At 38.6% G+C, this 18,313-nt stretch overlaps 1 protein-coding gene across 3 annotated transcripts in view; it reads left to right on the forward strand.

The window, feature by feature from the left end:
• Positions 1-2,124: 2,124 nt before the first annotated feature.
• LOC121314619 (F-actin-uncapping protein LRRC16A-like) overlaps positions 2,125-18,313 on the forward strand; it is a 255,535-nt gene continuing 239,346 nt past the window's right edge. For all 3 annotated transcript variants that reach the window (XM_041248065.1, XM_041248066.1, XM_041248067.1), the window contains exon 1: positions 2,125-2,396. In XM_041248065.1, the coding sequence (XP_041103999.1) occupies positions 2,357-2,396 (40 nt within the window). In that variant the 5' untranslated portion in view covers positions 2,125-2,356. The remainder of the gene's footprint in view (positions 2,397-18,313) is intronic.

Raw genomic sequence — 18,313 nt, forward strand, 5'->3', positions numbered from 1 at the left:
TGATCATCAGCCTTTGTCTGTCAAGAGTTGTGCCAGTCAGAAGGAGATTACAGCAGTTAGTTGTTTGCATTACCAGGGAAAAGCTAGTTTTGTTTGGCTGCTGTTAAAGGAGCTGCAGTACATCTTTACATTTGAAGAGCTTCACTTTATCCTGCCAACCTAGTGACATCCTTCTAGATGGAACCTGATCCTGAATCCAGTCCTGATCTTGATATTGAAGACTTCAGAGTCAGAATTTTATTGAACTTTTGGTTGTTTCTTTCACATGTTTATTATGTATAATATTGGTTTAACAATTTAAAGGGCTGAAGTGCTGTATAATTTGAGTTCATTTAATACAGTGAAGTACTTAAACATCAAAATGAATAAGGATGTTTTTATGTTAATTATGCACAATAGTTAAACTGAAGCGCTGAAACAAATAGTATTTGAATTGATGGGTTGATATTCTGAACACTAAGAATCTCTCATTGATAGTTTTGATTTTCTAAAAGAGACGGATAAATTGATTCTAATGTTGCAATATAATTGATCCTGTGAGTTTTTGAATATAAATGTTAGTAGCGCAGTTCAGGGGGAGCAGAGCTGGAGGCCTCTAATTTCTTTCCAATTAATACCTATTTTCTCTTTAAGCCCTGATCACTTGCACCGTCACTGTCTAGTGTTTTGTTTATCTCCTCCACCTTCCTACATGCCTTTGCATCAGTCGTCTCTGGGGGGCAAGTGAGTTCTCACATGCCCAACATCAGGCATAGGCATCCATGTAAGTCAAAGCAGACCGTCGACCACACTGTCCTTTCGCAGCTCCTGCGCATATCTTACCTCAGCTCGAGGCTCTGTTCTGTATTCAACCTTTCTTTCATGATGTGGCCGCTCTCATTGCTCATACTAACCTCCATGCTTTTGTCCTGGTCTGCAGGGAATGACTTCCTCCCGAGGGGTGGGATTCATGCTGGCTCCGTGGCTGCAGCTCCTGGGTCTCTCATTCCTCTTCTGCAATACAAAACAATAACAAACACAACTCTGCATTAGTACCGTCAGTGTAAGGGGCCGTACTCATGCAACTGCTTCCCCTTTGTACCACCAAACTCCTCTCTGCAATCAGCCCGTTGCCATGGTTTACCCAATCGCTGCCTGACCTGTATGTGATTGAAATTGAGTTGTTTAGAGTAGTTGCAGCTACGCACTTTCCCCAAGATGGCCGACTTCCGGTTTCCACCTACCGTCGAGTCTGCCAGTCGAGTGGAACACATACAATCAGCCTTACACCAAGCTTTTTCTGGTCGGGAGGGAGATTTACAGTTTAAATACCTTCGCTCTCTCTCACGCCCACTTTAAAAGTATTTAGAAATACAGAAAATATTCAAGTATACAAGGAATAAGGCCCTCCACATCGGGTATTACCGTGCAATAGAAGCTTTAAAAGTGTCAGAGCTTTGCCTCAGGTATAATTGCAAAGCAAACGCTATAATCCATGGTCAGACCAGCTGGGAGCCATAGCTGATGACTATCTAAACCAGTTTGAGCTAGTTAGTGCTGGAATTACTTGCAGGGTTTCATATTTTAATTTAAGGCTTATACCTGAAGCAAAGTGTGCCCTGCTACCTGTATACCTTCAAATCAAAGCACCATGTAAAACCATCTACTGTAGTGAAAGGTCCATGCCTATTTTGGTTTCCAGTGATTTAGTGAAAACCTGTTTTTAGGAGATGAGAATGATTGTGTCAATAGCTAACACTACCAAGGTCTGGTTTCTGATAAATGAAAGTCCACAAAAGGCTAAACTATGGATGAATGTAGTAGACACAAAAGTCACATAGATTTTCTTATCAGATGATTAGAGTAAACATAATTACTTTTTGCAGTTGTAATATCTTCAAATAGGCAAGTAGATAAATACATATTGTTGTGATTTATTTCACTGAAACTGTGGGACAGTACAGGGAACAGATTTGTAAAGCACCAGCAGGTGGCCCCATTTCCCTCTATCTCTACCAGCAGCTGTGATTTGCGGTTTGGTCTGTGTGTGTTATGCGAGGAGGGGTTCAAAGTTTTATGCCGATCGTGCTGCTGAGGGTTTGATTGAGGGTGTGTGATTCTTCCGGCTGCTCATTCTCGCGCGAGGTGAGACTTGTTTTTTTAAGTGGCTTTTCCCTTCCGTTGTTATTGCTCAGTGTATCAAATCCCTTCCGAAGAGAACCGAAATCAAAGGGATTTATTATAGCAACACTGAGGTAGACCGCAGAGACTAACATGCAACTAAACAAATACAATCGCACAATACACGAACCACTATTTTTTATTTAATTTTTTTCCATTTCAATGATTTTAATTTAACAACAGCTATACTGCAAAAATGACTGAAGAAATCTCTGATGTTCCGAAAGAACTGCTAGGTAAGTGTACTTCAGATCCATCATCGTCATTACATTCTCACACTGGGTTGTGTGCAGAAAAGCTGAAATTACTCTGCATTAAGTGATGTGGTTATTTATAATGTGGAGCATTTGAAAGATACACGTTTGTTTTATTCCACTGCTGCTTTTACCGATCGCTGTAAAGTAAATTCAACGGGGACTGGATGGATGTTAAATTCTCTGAAGCAAGTAAAGCCAGGATATGCCAGATAATGTAAGGATATTTTTACCAAAATGGGACAGTCTGTTACTTTTCTAAAACTGAGGTGCAAGTTATTCCCCCAATATTAGTATACAGTAGTATTTTATGTGTGTTCTACAAAGCATAGCGATACGTGTTCCTAATTGATTTCCAGCAATAGTATTTGTTTTTCCATTTAAATACATAATGTGTGAATAAATAGGTTCTATGTCAGGATCAATTATTCATCCCGGTTATACGGTACACTTAACACACACTCAATAGAAAATTCTACCAGATTTTTGTCCTTGGGCTTTAATAGTTCATTTTAAGAAAAACAAATTGAGTAAAATAAAGAAATTATAGATATTTATTAAATATGTCAAAATATTACTGGACGTGAAAGTCGGGGCTCCGGCAGCACAGTGTTGTTAATACTAGTCGAAGTTGCGCGCAGACAAATACCTCGTGTTGAGCAATGAGCTGTATCTTTCATAACGATAGAGCTGGATTTTGTTTCCGTATGTATTTGTAAATATGTTTTTAATTTCTTTATTTTCCTCACTTTATTATTCATAAAATGACACATTAAAGCTTAAGGACACATTTGGCAGAATTATGTTTTTCGTTATTTTAGTTAAGTGTTCCTTAACCATTCATCCCTATCCTGGCATAGGGATAATACAACATAACGATAAATCGATCATTGAGGCAAATTAATTTTACATATTGTATTTATTCATTTGAGTGTCGTCCTACTTAGTATAATAAGTAAGCAAATTGCTCTGTAACGTAATCGTTTTCTCAAGAGAGCCTAATGTTTTCTGGCAGAGATGTTTTTGCTGTGAAGCAGTGTGCTCCAGATTGTACCCAACTGCTATGGGCATTAATTCTCAACTGACGTCTACTGAAGACACACTAGTCCTTTGCCATTTACTGGTGGTGAATGAGATTGTTTTGGGTCATTAGGTCCTGCTTCCAGCTGCAGGGGTGGCTTGGGTTATTGATGGCCTGCACAGCATTGGAAGTTGACTTAATATTGTTGAACAAGCAAGTCCACATAACCAACATATCAACCATAAGGTCAGAGTTTTTGGCTTAAATGTGGCTGTCCTTTCCTTTGTTTAATAAGTAAGCAGAGTCCAAATCAATGATGCCTTTGAGAAACAAACATTACAAACAAGCTTGAGCAAGTCCACTCTGATGAAAGGCTATTTGATGATGGCTTATTATGGGTCGTGCACCATTTAGAGTGCCACAAACCTCCAAACTAAAGCAATTATATATTACTATGTTTTATATTTGTTATGTGTTAGCTAAAAGTTTACTTTAAGGCAGTACTGAGGATTTGCTACCTGCCTGGCAAATAGCATAATGGTCTTACTGGTAGTGGTACATACCCTGTCATATTGAAATAAACTGATATATATATATACTAGTAGATATATATATATATATATATATATATATATATATATATATATATATATATATATATATATATATATATACACATACCATATATATACACATATTATATATACACATATACATATGGGCTCTGGAAAAAATTAAGAGACCACTGCAAAATTATCAGTTTCTCTGGTTTTACTATTTATAGGTATGTGTTTGGGTAAAATGAACATTTTTGTTTTATTCTATAAACTACTGACAACATTCCTCCCAAATTCCAAATAAAAATATTGTCATTTAGAGCATTTATTTGCATAAAATGACAACTGGTCAAAATAACAAAAAAGATGCAGTGTGTCAGACCTTGAATAATGCAAAGAAAATAAGTTCATATTCATTTTTAAACACCACAATACTAATGTTTTAACTTAGGAAGAGTTCAGAAATCAATATTTTGTGGAATAACCCTGATTTTCAAGCACAGCTTTCATGCGTCTTGGCATGCTCTCCACCAGTCTTTCACATTGATGTTGGGTGACTTTATGCCACTCCTGGCGCAAAAATTCAAGCAGCTCGGCTTTGTTTGATAGCTTGTGACCACCCGTCTTCCTCTTGATCACATTCCGGAGGTTTTAAATGGGGTTCAGGTCTGGAGATTGGGCTGGCCATGACAGGGTCGTGATCTGGTGGTCCTCCATCCACACCTTGATTGACCTGGCTGTGTTGCATGGAGCATTGTCCTGTTGGAAAAAACAATCCTCAGAGTTGGGGAACATTGGCAGAGCTGAAGGAAGCAAGTTTTCTTCCAGGACAACCTTGTACTTGGCTTGATTCATGCCAAAGCTACCCGATTCCAGCCTTGCTGAAGCACCCCCAGATGAGTCCAATTTTCAGCTTTGCCCAACACCTGGTCGTCTAATGGTTAAAATGAATCTGACATGAATCGTTTCAAAGTGCACCACATCTTAATCCAACATGCAAGAATCCCAACGGATCTTTTATTCAAAATAGGGTGTAAATCGTTTAGAGTTTAAACATTAGTAAAGTGTCAAAAATTTTAAATTTCGCTTAGTCGTTTAAACTTGTCAAATATTAGGAAGCGGGTGTCTGCAAATAACGACTACTCAGTTTTTTGTTTTTTTCTGTATTATTTCCTACTTGTGTCACGTGGCATAATTGTCATTGGATATTCACCTCCCAATGGCTAGCATGCTTTTGGTCACGTGACTAGTCTACCTAATGGAGCGTGAAGCAGGTGGGTGGCCCAGACCTGCAAGCGAAATGTTAGGATATGCGATAAAATACAGGCTGGAAACATAACACGGTTGATTATTGAGACGATCGCAAATGGCATGTAACGAATTTCAATTGTAGGGGAAACCAGATTCACCTAATGTCTTTTGTTGAGCCAGATTACAGAAGGCTGTGTTGATCTTTTTTGCTATTCTGAGACTCGAGCGATGTTAATACGTTTTTTTTGTTTTGTTTTGCTTTTAACAGAAGATTATTTCCATTTTGTTTATTTCTTGGTCTTTTTTTACTTATGCCAGTCAGATAACTATAAACTATTGCTATTAGTAAATTATTATTATTATTATTATTATTATTATTATTATTATTATTATTATTATTATTATTATTTTTTAAACGGAATATTGATTGTTTGAATTTACGTGATACTGTACTTGGAATTAAGTCAGTTTGATGTGATAACTAATTCTTGTCTCTTTTATATACAGTAAATAGGATTAATCTGCGGATTTTAGCGCTTTTTAAAATAATTAGACCTCATAACATTTCTATAATAATGATGCAATGCTCGCCATGTAATCAAAACAAAACGTTATCGTATATGCTATATGTTCATATTGCTTCACTGTTTTTTTTTTACATTTATTTACATACAGTATAGGGCTTAATTTAGTAATTTAATTTAATTTTTTTTTTGTCACGGTACACTTGCCAAGTGTGCTCGGCGCTTTTTAGTGGAAACCTCCTCGGATCGTTTGTCTTTCAGACTGGATGTGTGCTGAGTACACTTGGAAATGTACTGAGTTCACTTCCATCTTTTCAAGTGTACTGAGAACACACACACACACACACACACACACACACACACACACACACACACACACACACACACACACACACACACACACACACACACACACACACACACACACACAAACAGCTAATAGCTAATAAATAGTTTGTTTTTTTTTTTTTTTTTTATTTTTTAATAATAAAACGTTTTGCACTTACTGTTCATCAGCCACTTGTCTCATGCATTTTTCAAAACATATTCTATTCTGTGGTAGAAAGGTCCTTAGCAGCTGATCTATATGATGCAGTAACAATATTACGATCTTGGCAAAACCAAACACAAAGCAAATGTTTTCTTTATAGCACTGGGACAAATACGCATCATAATTAAAATCGATTCACTCACAGAATTTACAAATTAAAGTAAAACTACCATTCAAATGAAACCACTGCATGAGCGAGCGTGAATGAAATAAAAACCCGTTATTATTATTATTATTATTATTATTATTATTATTATTATTATTATTGTTATTGTTATTATAGCTTACTTCGTGTTCAGAGTATCTTGTGGGATCTGCTGTTTGCACAAAAGCTCACCGGAGTTTGTAGTCTCCCAGCTACTGGCACTACTACGAAAACAAATCTCAAGTTATCATTTGTTTATTATATAGGCCCGCCTAATATAACATATATGGCTTAGTTAAATATTCTTAATTCTCGATTGTTTAAAATGTGGCGTTTTTTTTTAAATCTTAAAAAAAAAAAAAAACTTTTAAAGTTTACCATCCGATATCACAGTTAACTAAAGCATAAGAACAATATTTCTACAGCTGCAGAAGAGGCAACGGAATGCTTTTCTTCATCTCCATGAAGTGACATCTTCAATTTCAAGGTGTGCTACAATGATGGCAATAATATTATTGTATACAAGATTCTTCTGGTTTTAGTTCCAATTGAGTTACATCAGTTACTAAACTAAAAATGTGACACTTTGGTACACTTGACGTTCGCAACTGAACTGAGAATGTTTTTCTTTCACACTGAAGCATAAATAAGTGAACTGTCCCCAGAACGGATTCAACCGTGCCGAGATCACCTGTTTCATGTGGTCTCGGGAGGGTTCGTTTTAATCGTTCACGGGAACGCGTGGAGCTTTCACACTTAAAGCCAAATGTTCCAAACTCAAACGAACCGTACCGGGAAACGGAATATCAGCCAAGTGAGAATGGGGCCTTAATGGGCTTTTAAATAGGCCAAGCCTTATTTTTTCACGTACAAACGAGATCGAAATATGTTAATAAGCGACTAATCTGTATTAAAGCTAGAATGAAAATAAATGTTTTGCTGGACTCGCTATTACAATCGTTATGACGAGTAACTATTTAAATTAATAAAGATGAGTCGCTTCGGCTTTTACATGGAAAAGTAAGACTTGCCATTTAAAAGCCCATTAGTGGTTTCACAAAACACACACACACACACACACACACACACACACACACAAAAAGAAAAAACATAAATCAATTTTACTATTAACGCGTTTCTCAGTTTTGATTGAGATACGAATGGATTAACAGGTTTCAAGTGTAGGGTTGCTACGATTAAATCGAAAATCGATTTTTCGCACGATTTCATTACTGCTGTATACATCGATATACATACTGGATACTCGGTTCAGTAATTACATTTTTGTAATGCTCATGGCATTATCAACGAAACTGCACCGAAACTTGCTATTTACAGTATTTCTGCCACAGACACGCAGTGGCCGTGCTCTCGCCTACTCGTTTGATTTACTGGTCACATCCTACCAGCGAATCAGTTTTGAAAATTATATGTAAGTATGTTCCTCTGTGTATCCAATGTATAAACAAACAAAACAAAGCGCACCTCCTTGTGTCTAGAGCAAGACAACAAGCGTGTATTCATGGAAAACAGCCTGTAAATAAGTGTGCACATTGAAGAAAACTGACTGTATGTAGTTTGCGCTTTGGAGTTTCAAAAGTAACTGTTATATAATGAGTATTTAACAGTATTCAGTAACGTTAAAAATAAATAAACGATCTTGTTAAACGCAATTTTAGAGTAAAGATCAGTTAGTGGGTATGCATGTTGTGATAAGTAAATCAATTTGTTATTATTACTATTAAGATGATGATATAGGCAGGGATTTCCGCATTATGTATTTCACAGATAATGAAAGTTAGTGGTACATTATTAACAAGGTATAATGCGTGATGCTAAAACTGTCACCAAAAAAAAAAAAAAAAAAAAAAAAAAACGTTTTTCATAAACTCTTGACTAGTTTATATAGATTACATTCCAAAGTACTGTAATCTGGTATTTTAGTAACACTCCTGTAGTATGTTAAACTTGCTTTAGGCATGTCATAACATACTACAGGAGTGCCTACAGGAACAACCCAGGCGTAATTACAACTGTTGTGCACAAGCTTTTAATTAACACATTAAAAGGTGTACTGTATATCAAATATGTACATATCTTAATCAATATTTTCAAAAATGAAATGACTGCATCTACTGGTATTTAAACAAAGTTAGCTTGCCATGCCATGCGTCTTTCTGATCAGTTTGCCAGTGACAGTGTCTATGATGACCTGGCCCAGTGATGCAGCCTGATCTTGGAGAAGCATAAAGATATGCACTTTACCAAGGCAAGACATAATTATCGGGCTCTGAATCAAACATGTACTGGAGTAAGTCATCGAAGGTGGCATATTCGGCTGCCCTGTTTTATCTATCTATCTATCTATCTATCTATCTATCTATATATATATATATATATATAAACAGGGAATGGCAAAAAAAGGCACTTTTACATATAAAAACAATATATATTTTACTGCTTCGTCATTCACAGTGGTTAATGGAGGTATGGCAGTGGCTTGGATTTTGGGATGGAACCGCATAACAGTCTCGTGTTTTGATTGGTCCATGTATGTCACATGAATATGGCGTCACACAAGTGGAAAAGCTTGCAGGCATTTGTAACTTTACCATCAGAGAGTGAAAGAGAGCGAGAGATCTACTTTCCACAATCTTTCAATTAAAACATAAAGTAGTATTTTGCTGTACTAATATAACAAACTGTGGGTTATTACTATATATGAAATAGTGTTATGCACAAAGTAAGATGTTTTTTTTTCTGTAGTTTTTTCTTTCAAACAGCTTATAGCTATAATCGTTTGCGCGATGTCTTTTAAATCAAATGTATGCTATTGCAGTTTTGTTACAGATACATTAATTTATCTCAAATGTAATCACAGTTTCAAATATAGACTGCTCCTGTTTTCATTTACGTCCCAAATTCTGGGTCGCTTTGCTTTTGATAATGTCCCAAATTCTGGGCTGCTTGGGTTTTTGGGTGATTTTCGAATTCAGCCCAGTTTTGGGGACTTGGCTGACAGACGAGTTTCTAAGCACACACCCCTATGCAACCCCTGCAGACGCGCACGCCCCCATGGGACCTCTGCACGCGCACGCCCCCATGGGACCCCTGCACGCGCACGCCCCCATGGGACCCCTGCACGCGCACGCCCCCATGGGACCCCTGCACGCGCACGCGCACGCCCCCATGGGACCCCTGCACGCGCACGCGCACGCCCCCATGGGACCCCTGCACGCGCACGCCCCCATGGGACCCCTGCACGCGCACGCGCACGCCCCCATGGGACCCCTGCACGCGCACGCGCACACCCCCATGGGACCCCTGCACGCGCAGGCGCACGCCCCCATGGGACCCCTGCACGCGCACACCACCATGCAGCCCCTGCATGCACACACCTAGCCATCACTTTGAATGCATATTTCTGGTTCTAGACTCAGGGGACCAGTCTGAATTTATAGCAATTCTTTGCAAAAAATATTTTCAGGGTGTTCAGACTCGCTGTCTTCCCAGCGACAGCGAGTGGGAGAAGTACAGGCGTGGAAAAGTACAGAGCAGTTTCGAAGCAGTTTGAAAGCAGGTTGACGGCTGCAGAAGAAACTAAACTTCAAAAAAAAAAACCTCAACATGGTCTTCAAGCCAGTAATCTGTGACACCTGCTTGATGTGGGAAATCCGAGAAAACCCAGCGGAGCTAAACCAAGTGTGCGTAAAGTGCCGCGCGATCCAGGATTTGCATAAACTAGTAAGTATGCTAGAAATGGAGCTGGAAGAAGTGAGACAGCAACAGGATCTTGAGGAACTGGCACACCCACAATTCATGGAAGTCTGCATCACCCCTAACAGACTGAAAGCCACCAGGGAGATAGAAGGTCAGAACAGCTGGGTTCAGGTAGGCAGAAGCAGGGAAAAAAAGAAACTTCGTCAAACACAACCACCAGAAATCAAAACAACCAACAGATTTGAGTCACTTCAGAATTTTGATGAGCAGAACCAACAACAAGAGAATGAAAGGAACAACATCCAGGACCCTATTGACAGTGGTGACCAGACAGCAAAAAGAAGGGAGGTCATGATTGTTGGGGACTCCATATTGAGAAACACAGCAAGTTCAATTCGCAGTTTGGACCCCCTTACTACAACAGTGTGCTGCCTTCCGGGAGCCTCGGTCAAGCACATCACTGAGAACGTGGACAGGCTCCTGGAACGAACAGGAGACGACCCGGTAGTAGTCGTCCACATTGGTACAAACAACATTGGAAGAGACAGACCAAAATCCCTGCAAAACAAATTCAGAGAGCTAGGAAGGAAATTAAAAGAGAAAACCAAAACTGTGGTATTTTCTGGTATACTACCCGCACCTTGCAAAGGACCATATGGACAGCTGGAAATAATTAATCAAAACGAATGGCTGAAGACGTGGTGCACACGGGAAGGCTTCACCTATCTTGATCATTGGACCACATTCTACAACGAGGACTATCTGTATAGACGGGATGGACTGCATTTAAATAACAAGGGAACTAGTCTACTCGGAGAAAAGATCCTCGAGCAGGTTCGGAAGCATTTAAACTAGAAAGGAAGGGGGGAGAAATCAACAAAAAAACAGAAGGGAGACCGCATCAAAACAAGAACAACAACTCGGGTAAGACAACCATTAAATGTATTTATCTAAATGCTAGAAGTATCAGAAAAAAAATTCTAGAACTTGAAGCTGCTGCACTAACAGGTAACTATGATGTGATAGGTGTTACAGAAACGTGGTTGTCTGAGAGTGATGGGGACGAATTTAATATTTGTGGGTATACACTGTACAGGAAAGACAGGCAGGACAGAAGAGGAGGAGGGGTAGCGCTATACATAAGAAACAGTCTTGAAGCCCAGGTGTTAAACCTGGACAAAGAAAATAAAACCGAATCAATATGGGTCAGAATAACGGACAAAAATTCAAAAGGCATAATAATAGGAGCATGCTATAGACTGCCAGATTCAGACGGTGAGCACAATAATCTGTTATACAATGACATTAGAAATGTGTGTAGCAAAGGAGAAGCCATACTAATGGGGGATTTCAACTTCCCCCAAATAAAATGGGAAAACCCGGTGGGTAGCGCGAAGGATGAAATAGAAATGGTGGAAATGACAAATGACTGCTTCCTAACACAATTTGTGAAGGCACCCACTAGAGGGGAGGCATGCCTTGATTTAGTCTTTTCAAATAACGAAGATAGAATAACTAAAACAGAGGTCAGAGAACCACTGGCAAACTCAGACCACAACATGGTCTCATTTGAAGTGTTTTTTAAATCCCCAAAAGAAATGACTAAAGCTAAGGTTTACAATTTTAGAAAAGCAAACTATGAAGGTATGAAACAGAGACTAACAGAAGTAGATTGGAGTAAAATAGAGAAAACACCCACAGAAGAAGGATGGTTGTTCTTCAAAAATGTAGTACTAGAGGCGCAAAACAATTATATCCCTAAAGTAGACAAATCTAAATGTAAAACTAAATTGCCAAAATGGTTTAATAGATCAATTAAAAAAAATATTCAGCGAAAAAAGGCACTTTACAGAGCATTAAAAAAGGACCAAAAAGAAAGTACGCAGAAAGAGTACACAGAACTGCAAACGCAAGTCAAAAAGGAAGTTAGAAAGGCCAAGAGAGAAATAGAAATGAACATTGCTAAGGGAGCTAAAACCAATTCCAAAATGTTTTTCCAATATTACAACAGCAAGAGAACATTCAAAGAGGAGATTAAATGTTTAAGAGATACAAATGGCAAAATCATAGATGAAGAAAAAAAAATAGCAAATATGTTAAATGATTACTTTTCACAAGTTTTTACAAAGGAAGATACTGACAACATGCCCCACATGTCATCCAGTTCCTGTCCAGTTTTAAATAACTTTAGCATAACTGAGGCAGAAGTGTTAAAGGGACTAGGAGCTCTTAAAATAAACAAATCCCCTGGGCCGGATGAGATCCTCCCAGTAGTACTCAAAGAAATGAAAGAAGTAATTTACAAACCGCTAACCAAGATCATGCAGCAGTCTCTTGACACAGGGGTGGTACCGACAGACTGGAAAATTGCAAACGTAATACCGATCCACAAAAAGGGAAACAAAACTGAACCAGGTAACTACAGACCAGTAAGCCTGACTTCTATTATATGCAAACTTATGGAAACTATAATAAGATCCAAAATGGAAAATTACCTATATGGTAACAGGGTACTGGGAGACAGTCAACATGGTTTTAGGAAAGGGAGATCGTGCCTAACTAACTTGCTTGATTTTTTTGAGGATGCAACATCCATAATGGATAATTGCAAAGCATATGACATGGTTTATTTAGATTTCCAGAAAGCTTTTGACAAAGTCCCGCACAAAAGATTAATTCTCAAACTGAACGCAGTTGGGATTCAAGGAAACACATGTACATGGATTAGGGAGTGGTTAACATGTAGAAAACAGAAAGTACTGATTAGAGGAAAAACCTCAGAATGGAGTGTGGTAACCAGCGGTGTACCACAGGGATCAGTATTAGGTCCTCTGCTATTCCTAATCTACATTAATGATTTAGATTCTGGTATAGTAAGCAAACTTGTTAAATTTGCAGACGACACAAAAGTAGGAGGAGTGGCAAACACTGTTGCAGCAGCAAAGGTCATTCAAAATGATCTAGACAAGATTCAGAACTGGGCAGACACATGGCAAATGACATTTAATAGAGAAAAGTGTAAGGTACTGCACACAGGAAATAAAAATGTACATTATAAATATCATATGGGAGATATTGAAATTGGAGAAGGAATCTATGAAAAAGACCTAGGAGTTTTTGTTGACTCAGAAATGTCTTCATCTAGACAATGTGGGGAAGCTATAAAAAAGGCTAACAAGATGCTCGGATACATTGTGAAAAGTGTTGAATTTAAATCAAGGGAAGTAATGTTAAAACTGTACAATGCACTAGTAAGACCTCATCTTGAATATTGTGTTCAGTTCTGGTCACCTCGCTATAAAAAAGATATTGCTGCTCTAGAAAGAGTGCAAAGAAGAGCGACCAGAATTATTCCGGGCTTAAAAGGCATGTCATATGCAGACAGGCTAAAAGAATTGAATCTGTTCAGTCTTGAACAAAGAAGACTACGTGGCGACCTAATTCAAGCATTCAAAATTCTAAAAGGTATTGACAGTGTCGACCCAAGGGACTTTTTCAGCCTGAAAAAAGAAACAAGGACCAGGGGTCACAAATGGAGTTTAGAAAAAGGGGCATTCAGAACAGAAAATAGGAGACACTTTTTTACACAGAGAATTGTGAGGGTCTGGAATCAACTCCCCAGTAGTGTTGTTGAAGCTGACACCCTGGGATCCTTCAAGAAGCTGCTTGATGAGATTTTGGGATCAATAAGCTACTAACAACCAAACGAGCAAGATGGGCCGAATGGCCTCCTCTCGTTTGTAAACTTTATGTTCTTATGTTCTTATTCGTGTCTATGACAGAGTTGAAAAACACATTTTCATGCATATCTCCTCAACCCAAGCATGTAGAACCACCATTGTAAGTGATATAGACTCAGGGGAGCGCCCCAAACCACCTCCTAAAACGATGCAGTGGTTCACCCAACAACTCGAGTCGTGACACCTAGAACCGTGGAAACGGTGACTCCTTGTGCGGGGGCCGCGTAGGGCCCTGCCGCAAAAAAATCAAGTCCCTAACCTTCACAGAACCCGAGATACACCCTGTCACAAATGTCCAAAAACAACTAGAACCTGGGCTAAACTTCCTAGGGTCATGTCTGGGGCCCCTCTTTCACAGGAAGCCATCTGTTTTGAAATGCTACATTTTCAACAAATTTTCACATTTTCATCATAGCTATTTCCAATAGCTTTTGACCTCCAGGTTGGCAAAAAAAGTCTAAATTTAGGTCCTTTCCAGCTGGGGAGACGTCGCTTGGAGGGATTGACAGGGGCACCGAGGTGGACCCCCGTACCGATTTCTCGGGGACCCCCGAAACCCGAGATATAGCACCTTGAAAAATGTCTATGGGAAATCCCATTATAAAACACCTTTGTGGCAACGCCCGCCATGTGGCTGGGGGGTGGTGTACAAACCCGTGGCCAGTGATTTTCTTTAGTTGAGAGTCATGTGCACATGAAGAGAGATATGAGGTACAATGAGACCACCACCTCCCTATGGCAAATCCCATTATAAAACATCACTGGGGTAAGGCTCAGCAAATGGCGGACTTGAGTCGTATGAACTCAAAGGAACCCAATTTCTTTAGCTAAGACTGTTGTGCATCTAAAAAGTAGTACTACCATGTTTGTTGGCCCAGGATTTGTGGACTTACGGGGTACGACAGGAGGACCAAAATACTTGTCTTTTTAATTCTGTGCATCCAAATACTTGTCATTTAAAAGTTTTAAGAATTAAGGGTGTTTGTTATTCTGTCCCAAACCAGCAGTTTGTCACACAAACTGTTTTTACATTAAATTATTTATTAAATAAGGGGGGATCCATCAGATTATTATTCTAGATGATAGATTTCTGCTATTTTGAAAGAAAAAAGTACACTACAGAAAAAAAAAAAAATTCTTATTTGTGCATAACATGATAATTCATATAAAGTAATAACCCATAGTTTGTTATATTAGTACAGCAAAATACCGTGTTATATTTTAATTGAAAGGTTGTAGAAAGCAGATCTCTCGCTGTCTTTCTCTCTCTGATCGTAATGTTAAAAATGCCTACAAGCTTTTCCACTTGTATGATGACATTCATGAGACATACATGGACCAATCAAAACGCGAGACTGTTATGCTGTTCCATCCCAAAAACAGAACTGCAGGTCCTTTGCTAGAACTGTAATTTTCAAGTAATGTGAAACTATATACAGTCTCTGAAATATAAACATACAGTGTTCAAAAATTCGGGCACCTACAATTTTCAATGCCCTAAAACAAAAGCAAGCGATTACTTTATTACAGATTTAAACTTCTGTCTACAAGAATGTGAAGGTATTCCCCAGTGAGGAGAGGTCCATAGAAATCTGCGCTGACATCTTGCCATTCTGCTTGTGGGACTTCAGACATCTTTAATGGTTTGGAGTGTATTTCAGGGGTTGTAGCTTGACAAGCCCAGGGTTCTTACCAGGAATTCTGTACAGCCGGATGGCAGAACACTATAGCCGGGAGCCCTTTTAACAGAAAAATGAACTTGCCTTACCTTAAATATATACTATGACAAAGAATTAGAATAATGTGTTGTCTTTCGTTGGTTGTATCTGATTGCTATTTTTTATGTTCTACATTTTCTTTTTCATGACACTTTTTTACTATGGCAAATTACCATGCTTATTTAGGCACTCTGCTGTTTGACTGGAGAAAGATAACATAGGGTTATTGGAGTTCACAAAAAAACAGCAACCTTTTCACTACCTTTTTAGCTTAATTATTGAGCTATTCAGTTTTTTTAATGCAACTGTTCATTTGAACCATTTTTTTTAACACAACAGTACTCGCACACGTTTGGTCACCATTGTAACTTGCATGAAACCGCAGCGTAATAATCCAGCACCTCTTAACCATTTGTATGTCAGCTGACAACAGCTGATATCCTATAACGCCTTTCTTCTTAAAGGCGTACAGCATAAATGAACACCAATATCTCTCAAGCACCTGGGTACATATTGTTACGATATCACAACAAAAGGAATACTTTTGTAGTGCATATGTATAAATATTATGTACTGTGTATCACCTTATAGTAGAGTAATACCACAAAAAATTTACTTAATGATAATACCCCCAAAAAATAATAATTTAATAAAGCAGCCGGAGTAAATATAGTATTTGGCGGTTGATTGTTCCTGATCGCTGGCTTACTTTGAGCCCCTGCATTCATTGTCACTATTTTGCTTTTGAAAATAATTGGTTATTTTTTTTAGTAGTCATTTAACGTTTTAGCCTCTCAAAGTGCTTAACACAGAAAACCCGCCCCTTCAACTCTGATTGGTTAAATGTTGTATCAAGATGTAACACAGCTGTCGTGGTTCCAAGATTTTTTTTTCACCCAGCAACTTGCAACTGATCTAGTCTGCTAGAAGTGCAAGCAATCCTTATTGTTAAAGGCACAGTAGCATCTGCAAGATGGGAATATCAGGTTTTTTCAGCTGGGTGGTTTGCAGAAGTATATACAGTGGTTTGCAGAAATATTCACCCCTACCAATAATAAATATTACAATTACAAATAATTTATGCACATTTTTTCAAATGAACTTTTTTTAGTCAAAGCTGTAGTGGTTAAACTGAACACTGTTTTATGAGGAGGTTAAAACTTGCAAAGAAATTGTACAAAATGAAATGTATTGGTTGCATAAGTATTCAGCCCCTTAAGTCAGTACTTGGTAGAAGCACCTTTTGCAGCAATTACTGCTACGAGTCTTTTTGGATAGGTCTCTATTAGCTTTGCACAGAGGATGGTGAAATTTTTGCCCATTCTTTACAGGAAAATTGCTCTAGTTCTGATAAGTTTGTTGGGGAGCGTCGATGGACTGTAATCTTCAAGTCTCGCCATAAATTTTCGATTGGATTCAAGTCAGGACTTTTACTGAACCCCTCAAGAACATTAATTCCATTGTTCAACCACCCCAGCGTGGCGCTGTGCTTTAGGTCATTGTCCTGCTGAAATGTGAATTTCCTCCCCAGTTTCAGAGTCTTGGCCTTCCTCAAGGATTTGCCCCTACTTTGCACCTTCCATTCTCCCCCCTATCCTGACAAGCTTCCCATTCCCTGCTGAAGAGAAGCATCCCCATAACATGATGTTGCCAACATCATGCTTGACAGTTGGGATGGTGTTGACTGGGTGATGTGCAGTGTTGGGCTTGCGCCAGATGTAACGCTTGGAATTTAGACCGAAAAGTCAAATTTTTGTCTTGTCTGACCACAAAACCTTGTTTTAAATTTCTGCAGTATCATCAACATGCTTTTTGCAAACTCCATGTGTGCTTTAAGAGTAATGTCTTCTTTCTTGCCACCCGTCCATACAGGCCAGCTTTGTGTAGGGACCAGCTTATTGTTGATGTGTGAACACTGACTCCCATGTCAGACACAGAAGTTTGCAGATCTCTCAAGGTCATTGTTGGCTTCAGAGTGATATCTCCAAACCAGTTTTCTGCTTGCCCGGCAGCTCTGTTTAGGAGGGCAACCTGATATGGGTAATGTCTTGGTGGTATGATGCATCTTCCACTTCTTAATGATGGACTTCACTGTGCTGAGAGGGATAATCAGCGCTTTTGAAATTTTCCTGTACCCTTCTCTTGCTCTGTGCCTCTCTACCACTTTATCCCTGACTTGTTTCAAAAGCTCCTTGATCTTCATGCAACAAACTATGTGGGTTGCAGCTTGAAAGATATTTAAGAAGATTATCATGGTAAAACTAGAATTTCCATAATTATCATTGGGGTTCACAAACTTTCTCTGCACTGTATACTATGCGAATGATAGTCTGCACGATTGATAGTCCAACACACAATAGTTGAAGTAGCATAAAAACAACTTAGGTCACATGGGGAGAAATTACCAAGCTATGTTAAGGATACAAGACAATTTTTAAAAAGACTTGAATCACTAAAGCACAACCTTCTAGAGAATATAATTATATATTGCATGTATGTAAAATCCTTGTACCCAATTGTCCCTCATAAAGAAACTTTAGAAGCTTGTCAAAAAGCACTAGATAGACTAGATAAATCAATACCAACAGCAGAGGTGCTGAACATGATCAACATAGTTTTAGAAAACCAGTTATTTTACACTTGTTGATAAAAATTACAAACAAAACGATTGTA

Source organism: Polyodon spathula, chromosome 4, assembly GCF_017654505.1.
Source record: "Polyodon spathula isolate WHYD16114869_AA chromosome 4, ASM1765450v1, whole genome shotgun sequence".
In the NCBI taxonomy this organism is placed as follows: Eukaryota; Metazoa; Chordata; class Actinopteri; order Acipenseriformes; family Polyodontidae; genus Polyodon; species Polyodon spathula.